Source organism: Rhineura floridana, chromosome 2 (assembly GCF_030035675.1).
Source record: "Rhineura floridana isolate rRhiFlo1 chromosome 2, rRhiFlo1.hap2, whole genome shotgun sequence".
Lineage (NCBI taxonomy): Eukaryota > Metazoa > Chordata > Lepidosauria > Squamata > Rhineuridae > Rhineura > Rhineura floridana.
In genome coordinates, this window is record NC_084481.1 from 91,889,832 (window position 1) to 91,901,077 (window position 11,246).

An 11,246-nucleotide genomic window follows, 5' to 3' on the forward strand; every position below is an offset into this window, starting at 1 on the left:
GAGGTGGGTATTGTCAGCGTACTGCTGACACCTCGCCCCAAATCTCCTGATGACCGCTCCCAAGGGCTTCACATAGATGTTAACAGCATGGAGGACAAGATGGTACCCCGCAGCACCCCACAGCACAACTGCCAGGGGGCCAAAGACAATCACCCAATGCTATTCTCTGAAAACTATCCTGGAAATAGGATTGGAACCACTGTAAAACAGTGCCTCCTTTACCCATCTCACCTAGTCAGCCCAGAAGGATACTATGGTCAATGGTATCACAAGCCGCTGAGAGATCAAGTAAGAGTAACAGGGTCGCATTCCCCCTGTCCTCCCAATAAAGGTCATCCATCAGGGCGGCCAAGGCTGATTCAGTCCCATAACCACACCTGAACCCAGACTGGAATGGCTCAAGATCATTTGTTTCATCCAAGAGTACTTGCAATTGCTGCGCCATATGCCTCTCAATCACCTTCCCTAAAAAGGGGGTATTTGCGATCGGTTGGTAATTGTCGCAGACCAATGGGTCCAAGCAGGCCCTCCCTTAACATGTGTGGGGCCCGGGGCAAAAGCATAGTTGCCCCCCCCCACATTCTTTCTCTCTATATATATCCTTTCCTCCAGGCAGCGGTGGAGGCTTTGTATTTCGGCTGCTAGGAGCTTGCAGCTACGGCTCCCTTTTTTGCAGCCTTCGTTGGTGCTGGTGCCGGCTTTGTATTTTTCGGCTGCAGCTCCCTTTTTTGCAGCCTTTGTTGTAGACTCATTTAGCGTTTCTCGCTGCGAGGTTTTCTCCTTCCTGGCTCACTACCGCGGCCATCAGGAGACCGCAGCTGCACCTCTTCCTCCCGGCTCGTTTCTACACTCCCCTCAGCTCGCTACTGCGGTCGTGAGGAGGACGCAGCTGCTGCTTTTATATGCAGATCGCCAAGTGGGGGGGGCAAAGCGCGGAGCCCGGGACAACTGCCCCACTTCCCGGTGCCTAGGGGCGGCTCTGGGTCCAGGGTGGGCTTTTTCAGGAGTGGTCGGATCACCACCTCTTTCAAGGTGGCTGGAACCACTCCCTTCCTCAAGGATGTGTTGACCACACCCTGGATCCACTTGGTCAAACCCTCTTGGCAAATTTTAATAAGCCAAGAAGGGCAAGGGTCGAGAGGACATGTTGCTGGCCGCATTATCGCAAGCACCTTGTCTACGTCATCTGGCTGCATCAATCGAAACCGTTCCCAAGAAGTTGCAACAGACGTTGCACTGTACACTCATTGGGGACTAGAGTAGACGTGGATCTACTGTAATCTAGCCAATTTGTTTCTGGCAAGAAGAATTTAAGTGCCCTCAGGCCAGCCCAGTCACCAGAAGGCCATCGTAGGAAGAAAGGAGACTAGAGTTGTGGAAATGTTAGAGAAGAGCAATCAGGAGTAAAGATGGATGCCCCTGAAGGCTGCAATGCTAAACACACTTACTAAGCCCCATAGAACTCAATGGGACTTACTTCTGAGTAGATATGGTTTGGATTGTGCTGTTGGTAAAGCTTGACTAGGGATCCTCTGCAAAGGTATCCATATCCAAGCAGGGTTGGCAACACCCTGTGTTCAATGCCCTACCCGTACCTTTCAACATGGCTGCTCTGAACCTCTTTACAGATTTGACCCTTCACTTCAGAAAGAGGTCTGAGAAATGAATAAAAGCAAGAAGATGCCGGTTTGCAGGGATGCCGCTCAACAAGATCAGCCTCAGAAGACCTTCTCTCGATCCCACCGGTTAAAACAGCCAGACTGGTGAGGACCAGAGAGAGGGCCTTCTCAATAGTGGCCCCCACCCTGTGGAATTCTCTCCCAAATGATCTCCGCCATGCCTCTTCGATGATGAGCTTCCACCAGACTTTAAAGACCTGGTTTTTCAGACAAGCCTTTGGATTGCGTTAAGTTTTTACTGTCGGTTTTTTATATTTTAATATTGTAATGTGTAATGTATTTTACTTGTACGTTGCCCAGAGTGGCTGGACAACCAGCCAGATGGGCGACTAATAAATATAATAATAATAATATAATAATAATAATAATACTCTTTTCTGTCTACCTTGTGGGCTGCTATAAACTCACTTTGACAGCCAATCCAATTCCAGTGAGTAATAACTGACAGAGAGAAAACACACATGGGTTGATCTACCTTCACAGACAGCAGCTTGGGAACAACATTTGCAGCTACACTTCCCAGTATGTGAATTCTCTTTGCCACTATTGGGCAAGAAACAAACTGTCATGCAACCAACAAGATGCATCATCAGTGAGTTTAAGGGGATTGAGCTGAGGGCATGGAACCACTGTTGTTGCTTCTATGGAAGTAAAGGAGCGAGGTTAAAGGTAAATGAAATGCAAACAGAAAAATAAAAATAAAACACAGTGATGATTTCCTAAATACCATACCATACCACCACCAACAAAATTCCTATGAGTAATGCAGAAAAATCAGCATTGCACAACCAGTCAGGATTCCTAACCAAAAACCAAAAACTAAAAAAATCCTGGCAACCAGTCAACCAAGGTCACAGAAATCTCTATGCAGCACAACCTGACCCTGGGGGCTGAAGTTAGTGCAGAATGCTGTGGCATGATTGCTGACAACATTGAGACTATCAGCACAAAATACCTCTGCTCCGAAATCTGCACTGGTTGCCGATTTGCTACCAGGTCAAGTTCAAGGTGTGCTTTCTATGCTATGGGTGCTACATAGTAAGTGTTCTGCTCTTGTAAGAAAGCAGTCTTTCAGTGTGGCGGCACCTACGCTTTGGAACTCCCTGCCTATTGACATTAGGCAGACACCTTCATTGTACTGTTTTCAGCACCTGCTAAAAACATTCTTGTTTAGGCAAGCCTATCCCAGGAGGAAGGGAGAAATATCAATAATTTAAGATATGCAGACGATAACATACTCTTAGCAGAAACCAGTAATGATTTGAAATGAATGCTGATGAAAGTTAAAGAGGAAAGCACAAAAGCAGGACTACAGCTGAACGTCAAGAAGACTAAAGTAATAACAGATTTATGTAACTTTAAAGTTGACAATGAGGACATTGAACTTCTCAAGGATTATCAATATCTCAGCATAGTCATTAACCAAAATGGAGACAATAGTCAAGAAATCAGAAGAAGGCTAGGACTGGGGAGGGCAGCTATGAGAGAAATAGAAAAGGTCCTCCAATGCAAAGATGTATCACTGAACACTAAAGTCAGGATCATTCAGACCATGGTATTCCCAATTTCTATGTATGGATGTGAAAGTTGGACAGTGAAAAAAGCCGATAAGAGAAAAATCCACTCCTTTGAAATGTGGTGTTGGAGGAGAACTTTGCGGATACCATGGACCGTGAAAAAGACAAATAATTGGGTGTCAGAACAAATTTAACCAGAACTATCACTAGAAGCTAAAATGATGAAACTGAGGTTATTCACTGGAAAAAACAATAATGCTGGGGAAAATAGAAAGGAGTAGAAAAAGAGGAAGACCAAACAAGAGATAGATTGATTCCATAAAGGAAGCCACAGACCTGAACTTACAAGATCTGAACAGGGTGGTTCATGACAGATGCTACTGGAGGTTGCTGATTCATAGGGTTGCCATTAGTCGTAATCAACTTGAAGGCACATAACAACAACAACAACATCCAGGCATGTAAAAGCTATTGTGTTTTTTTAATCTATTTTTAACTCATTGTTGGTTTTATTATTTTGAATTTTTAAATACCTGTCTTTACCTGTTTTTGCCAATAATTTTATTGTTTCAATTCCTTCTGTAAACCTCTTTTAGTTTTTGGGTTTTTTTTACAATAAAGCGGTATATAAATATTGTAAATAAAATACATAAATTTTTGAGTCACTGTGGCCCTTGGTCTTTTTCCACTTTTAGGAACAAATGAATCTGCCTTATACTGAATCAGGCCATTTGATACCATCTAGCTCAGTACTGATGACATGGACTAGCATTGGCTTTCCAGGATTCCAGGCAATAGTCTCTTCCAGATATTGAATTTTGGACCTTTGCATGCAAAGCATGTGCCCTACCACTGAGCTACAGCCCTTCCTCTGTTTAAAAAAGTATATTTTAAAATTGTTCTTTTCAATTCACTAATGAATGCATATCATACCTAGGGCAGATCCGCACCATTCATTTAAAGCACATTCAACACATTTAAAGCACATTAATCGCACCACAGAATCATGGGAACTGTAGTTTGTTAAGGGTGGTGGGAACTATAACTGTGAGGGGGAAACTACACTTCCAGGATTCTTTAGGGGAAGTCATGTGCTTTAAATGAAAAAATATTTATATAAGCACGACTGTCAAATATGTTTATTATTTACACTACCTGTAAAGATATTTGTAGTGCAATCCTATATTTGTTTACTCAGAAGCAAGTCCCAATGTACAGAATGGGGCTTACTCAAACAGGGAAGCATGCACAGAACTGCAGCCTCAAGTGATAAGGAACACTCACCCAACCCAAAATTCAGAATCATGCCACTTTAAGCTGTTTTGCAACTGTTTATACTTTTTAGGGTTATCGGATTGTAAAGGGATTTATTTCTTGTTGTGAGCTGCCTTGGTTTCCAATCGGCAATCCTACCTCACAGGGTTGTTGGGAAGACTCCATACACACACACACCGGAGATGTAAAAATACATAGACCCCATATAATAGTTTATTGTCCAAATGAGATGGTCATTGCAGAACATTTTTAAAAAATATAATCATTATTAGTTTCTATATAATAAAAGCAGTGATATCTATGTAAACCCTACCTAATTGCTTTAAAAAATAGGATTGGAGGGGAAAAGAAAGATTTACAACACAAACACAGTTTTTTACTATGTTCACTCAAAAGTCCCATTAATTTACAGCACAATCCTAACCATATCTACTCAAAAGTAAGTCCTATTCAATGGGGTTTACTCTAGGTATGTGGGATCAGAATTGCAGTTTTACTCCCAGAAAAGCAACTATTGGATTAAAGCTTCATACTGGGAAGGTTTTCAAAACACTGCCATCTTCAACAGCCCAGGAAAATTTAAAGTTGTTTGACTCATGAGCACAAGAGAAGAAAAGACTTTTGGTACTGCTGAAAGCTATATACTTGCTCAGTTTATGAGATTTTCAGATAAACAGGAAAAAACACTCATTTCCTACCTTTGCAATGGAGTCTTAGGACTACCTGGAGCCCCCAAAATCCCTTGTCAATCACAACACTGACTTCACTTATTGGCTACAAACCTGAAAGTGCGGGGTTAGAGCAGCCAGCTAAGAGATCATTTCATGGAAGTTGGGGGTGGGGCAGCTGATGTTTTGGTGTATATCTCAAGAACCAGACCACCTAGAAACTTAATTTTTTTTAAAATGAAAGCTGAGAGTCCGGAGATTAAGCTGACTCACCCAGAGACCCGGAGAGGATCCCCGAAAGCTGGAGTATCTGGCTGAAAATCAGACATCTGGTAATCCTACTTCACATAGGTTCATAAATAATTTTGGATTGTATTCAAGTAAGTGCTTCTCAGGAGTAGACCTGAAATTAATGAACCTAAGTTAGTCATGTTCATTAGAGTCAAAGGCTCTTCTCTGAGTAGGATTAGCACTGAATGCCACCTTTTGGGTCTAAACATATACGCTGTTCCAAATCATTTGGACATTCTGTATAATTTTTTGCCACCAGCAATGAAAAAGATCAGCTCTGTCATCTGAATTTCCCACAGTTAGCATTTTATTATAAATATAATGTGAGAGGAGTTAAGTGGCACCTTCTCCACATTTTAATAGAATTATGTATTATCTATCATCTCTTACTTAATGAAGCCACATATATGTTTACATTTAACCAAATATATTTCCATGTATCATCTGGAATTGGCTCCCCAGTCACTGCTTCCCATTTTGGATTGTAGCTAATTATATAGTATAATTTGATAGATTTGAGAAAGCATTATGTTGTTTATTTGTTTAATCAGAATTAATTTTTCAAAATCAGTGAGGTGTCTCAACTCACTCCATGCATTCTCAACCAATTGTCTACAGAGTTTCTTATCTGAAAATACTCCAACAACATATATCTTATATGATATCACCCATTCAGTCCATGATCTGGGTTATAGGCTGAACCTGATTGTTTCTTATGCAGTCTGTAAATTTATCAATATCTGCCTATTGCCAATTAATAAGCATAGTATCAATACTTTGTTTATTGTTATGGATGAAATAGCACTTAAAGCCATGGGGTAATTTGAAAGGCACAAATATTTTTTGCTTTTATCTCATACATTCAATAACTCAGATAAAATGTTATTTGACAGCTTACATATCTGTTGTTTGTTGTTGTTGCTGTTGTTGCTTTGTTGTTTATTTCTATCCCACCTTTTGGCCAAAAGGCCCTCAAGGCAGCTTACAAAAAATAAGCCCAAATATAGAAATACATATCAATAAAAACAGTACAATTTACAAAAATTAAATAACAAGGCAATAACATTATTAAAAAGCAACAATAACAACTTTAAATGAAATTATTATTATTATTATTATTATTATTATTATTATTATTATTATTATTATTATTGCATTTATATACTGCCCCATAGCCAAAGCTCTCTGGGCAGTTTACAACAATTAAAAACATTAAAAACAAATATACAAATTTAAAAAACACATTTTTAAAAAGCAATTTAAAAACACATGCTAAAATGCCTGGGAGAAGAGGAACAAATCACACTTTTCCTAACACTTTCCTAATAAATTCCTAACAATGAGACAATGTATACTAGTCAATATGTTGACATCAAAACATGATACCACTGAGGTATCCTGCTGGTACTGCATCTGCCAATCCTAATACAGGAAACGGAGCAGGAGCAGTCTGGCTTTTTGCCAACCTAGACAGCGTCCACGGTAAGCAGTACTTCAACTTGATCATGGGGATGAAGTGGTCGATGTTCCGGCTCTCGTAGGTCGTTGCAAAGGTGGAAACGATGGGCTTGGAAAGAAAGGAGAGGAAAAGTAGATGGATCTGCCCATGAGGGAGGCCCTGGCACCAGAGCTCATATTGTCGAAGAGTTGGTATGGGTCCACCATCAAGGCTGGGCTAGACAACGAGAGGCCCAGTGGGGAGGGCGGCGGCAAAAAATGATGCAGTGGCGAAGATGGGCAGGCAGCACTTGGTGGCTCTGGGGCTTTCAAAGGTGAAGTTGGTACAGCTGCCCCTCCACTAAACTGGACAACAAAAAAGCCCAGCAGGAAGGGCGGCGGCAAGGAAGATGCGGCGGCAGAGACAAGGAGGCAGCATTCAATAGCTCAGGAGCTTTTCAAAGATAAAGGTGGCACAACTTCACCTCTGCTGGTAACTCTGCTCTGCACAGATCCTAAGTGGTGAGGGTATTCAAATAAAACACCAGCAGCTTGCCCGCTGCTTTCTCTCCGCTGTCTTCTTGCAACCTCGCAGGAACCCGTAAACACTGCCGCTCATGCCACCGCCATCTTTAGCCTTTTGATATTAAAAGGGCATTTGGTGGAATTCCTACAAAGATGTGCTCCATATTACTTATGTAATCTTGTCCTGACACTCGGAATCAGTCCAAAATCCATACCAAGCAATTCGCCTTATAGCATGTTTTAAATCAGGAAATGATACCCCCCAATTCCTATTAGTGTACATTAGTTTGGTTTTTATTCTAGGTATTTTATTGTCCCATAAAAATTATACGTTTCAATTACTGCTGCTGGAATATGTTATGACAGAAAAAAAGCCAGAGAAAGAGAAAGAAAGAGAGAGAGAGAGAGAGAGAGAGAGAGAACTCTGAGGCTATGAGCAGGCAAGGGCCTTTCAGAGACTTGGAAGTGGTTCCATTTCAGTTGGAGGGGGGCATTTAACCACTTGGAGTAACTATTGTGTAGGTTGGATATCTAGGTACTGACATACATCAACAGGGGAAGGAACTGTTCCTCTCTGTCCTAATTAAATGTTTTCCCTAGGTATGGCATTGCCTTCATTACTTGTGAGATACCTATTTTTTATGTGCTGCATGATCACTGGCCAAAGCAGTTTCTAGTTTTTTTTATAATGATGGGCCCTGGAGAGCCTGAAAGCAACTCTCAGAAGTGTGATCTATGCCACTGCTGCACTTGATGTGTGCATCTTTTGGTGTGTACCTTTTAATGTGTACCACATAGGCCATGTGATGAATTACATACTTCCTCAACCACTCCACTGGAGCCATTTTGGAAATGTGTTGGAAGGGTTTTGTTGTTGTTGAAGATATGAAAGGGTAGGTGCTAACCCACATATCCATAAGGGCAAATGTAACCTGTAAAAAAAAAGGGCAAAGCCGCCATCACCACCACGGTAATGCCCTCCTAAAGTTTCTGTAAGAGTGAAATTGAGTAGACCAGGAGCTGCTACTAGGAGTGCCTATTCCTAGTAAGCGTCCCCATCCCAGTGACTAATAGGGGAGTAGGAGAAGCAGGCACAAGAAGAAGGGATTAGGAAAACAAACAGAGCTAAAGAGCAGCAATCATGCCATTTCTGTGCTGCAAGGTTCCCATCAAAGTTGCACACATGAAGGTAAGAGTGCTGGATCCAGGCTAGTTTCACTACTCACATTAACAACACTGTGGTGGTGGCAGGTCCTTGTACCACTTTTCGGAAATGATTGTCTGTACTGAGTGTACGGCTGTGTCTCTTTTTCTCTTTCAGCCTCCTTCCAGTTTATCTAGCAAGAAAACAGATGGACCACTAGTGGGGTTCCACCTTTGACCCCCCCCATTCCTGCCTGCATGCCTTTCCATCTCTTTCCTTTCAATGGGATTGGGTGCTGCTGTGTGCCTGAGAGTAGGGATTTCTCACCACTGCTTTGTGCAGTGGTACTTCTCTCCCTCCCTTTCTTGAATATGGAGAGCAAAAGAAAGAGAGAATGTGTTTGTGGCCAAGAGACGCAAGCAGTCCTCAGGAGGAACCATACCTGCCCCAGTCTCTGACCTGTAAGAAAGCCACCGTTTCTGTGACCAATCTCACCACCCTCTGCATTCAGATGAAATGGCTAATTTCAGTTAATAGAAACAACAACAAGGACTGGAAAGTTAAAATCTACCTTAACAGAAAACACACAATGCTGAAAGGGGAGTTAAGGTGCACATATGAACCACCCAATAAAATGTAAACATTTAATGCACATATATAGTTAAACCAACATAAAATCACTGCTAGAATTCTGCATGTAGTATTGAATCAATGCCCATATAAGGTAAAATACAAGAAACAGAATATAAAGGCCATAAAATTCTGCAGCTGTAATAAATTAATGCTAATGCAAGATGAGATACAAAAAGAAAGTGCAGCCAAATGCATTTTGACAAATGTCTAATAAGTCAGAAGGCCACTGAAGAAGACTCACACTCTACATAAAGGGCAAAAGATAAGAATATGCATGTTGAGATGTTAATTACTAATGGTGAGTGTCTCGGGATTTTTTAAAAAGCCAAACAGCTGATTGTTGGAAGAGAATACTGTAAACCCACTTACCCTTATATATTACTCTCATTGATAAGGGCTAATACACTGGCAGTTTAAAATGTCAAAATCTCTGCATAAAAATAATTAAAAATTAAAATGTAATACAATGTAATAATAATAATTAATAAAGAAAATATTTCACCATTGGTACATACCATTTTCTCCTGTTAGTATATTTCTAAAAATAGTAACAAGGATTTTACCAACATTATGCATCTATCCTGCTATGATTTCAATGCCTTATCAGCCAAGTTATTATCATCAATACTGGGCCTAAAGATGTGGCACAGCTGTGGAATTTACTCCTCCAGCCACTGGGCACGTGACATACCCCAGCTGGAGTTGCTCAACAATTTATATTAACCCTTGATAATCCACCAGAGGCACTTCACCATAAAGAAGATAATAAGACAATTAATACTACCTATGAACCAGTTAAATATCTTAAGAAAAATAATTCAATGTACACATTTCAAAAATACAAATCTCAAAAATGGAACCTCATACTCTACAAAGAACAAATAAAATAGTAACCCAAAACAATCATTGCAGTACAGGGGTCCAGTTCAGGTCTTTGTTTAGTCCATTTGGCACCATTGTCTTCAAAGAAAATATCCAGAAACATTCCCTTCTTTTGAGTCTTGTTTCCAGTTTGTCTTCCTTCTCCTGTAACTTGCTCAAGGGTCAAAAATCTTACATCCTTTTCAGTATGTCCACAACTTATATAGAGTTTTACCATAGGGGCATGTTATCTTCTATTATTAATACAACTCTTATGTTCACTAATTCTCATTTTGATTTTTCTAGGCATTCCATAAGATTACAAGGGCATTGTATAGCATATACACCCCTTGGTGTTACAGTTGTAAAATCCTCTGAGAACACACCTCTTATTATCCACCTGATTGGTAAACTGTTTAACACTATTAATACAGGTACTACATTGATTACAAGGGAAGTTTCCAGTGACTTTATTTGATATAATTGCACACATGTTTTTATCCATCTTTTGATGGATAGCTAATTTCAGTGAATATTCATAAGTGTCTTACAAGTTTTAGAAAGCACTTAAGTATGATAACTTTACCTTCAGTCCCTACAGCGTGGTTTTCTTGTAGAATACTCTGCTAAGCCTTGCCTATCACTCTCTGCTGTGTTTGCAGCTATTGGAACTGAAGAAGAAAGAAGTGTGTGACATTCCCTGCATCAGTGGATGACTATGGCTTTCCTCCAGATATGCAACTGGGCCAATAACCCAGCAACAATCTCCCTTTCATTTAACATACCTACTGGATTGCTGAGCAGCAGCATCTGTACACATGAATCCTCATGGGCTGAGTGCCCAAGGTAAGCCAGCTCCTGCTTCAGAGTGCACTAGCTGAGCCACAGATCTCAAAATGGTGAGGAGCAATGCTTTGGGTTGCTAGGTTTTCCTCAGATGCTGTGTTTGATGTGCTATTGCAATCTGAGGTGGTTGAAGTTTGTTTTAATTTAGGCCCATCCTGGATTGGCACATTTTGTGATTTTAGGAGCTGGGGCAAAAAACCCAAAAGAATCTGTTTGCTGCACAATGCTCAAAACTCAGGAAAGTCAGACTAATACCAAAGAGACTAACAGTTCTGTGTAAATGAGCTCTTAGAACCATTCTTGCTATTTTAATAGTTCACGTGCTTCCCTTGATTTTAAATGTATAAGCGCTTAAGACCCAGGCTGCATA

General features: G+C 40.7%; 1 protein-coding gene across 3 annotated transcripts in view; it reads right to left on the reverse strand.

Moving 5' to 3' along the window:
• LOC133378204 (olfactomedin-like) overlaps positions 1 to 9,807 on the reverse strand; it is a 55,625-nt gene extending 45,818 nt beyond the window's left edge. For 2 of the 3 annotated variants that reach the window (XM_061612993.1, XM_061612992.1), the window contains exon 1: positions 9,685 to 9,807. In XM_061612993.1, the coding sequence (XP_061468977.1) occupies positions 9,685 to 9,687 (3 nt within the window). In that variant the 5' untranslated portion in view covers positions 9,688 to 9,807. Of the gene's footprint in view, positions 1 to 8,618; positions 8,730 to 9,684 lie in introns of all 3 variants that reach the window. The other variant, XM_061612991.1, reaches the window with a different exon arrangement.
• Between the last annotated feature and the right edge of the window lie 1,439 nt (positions 9,808 to 11,246).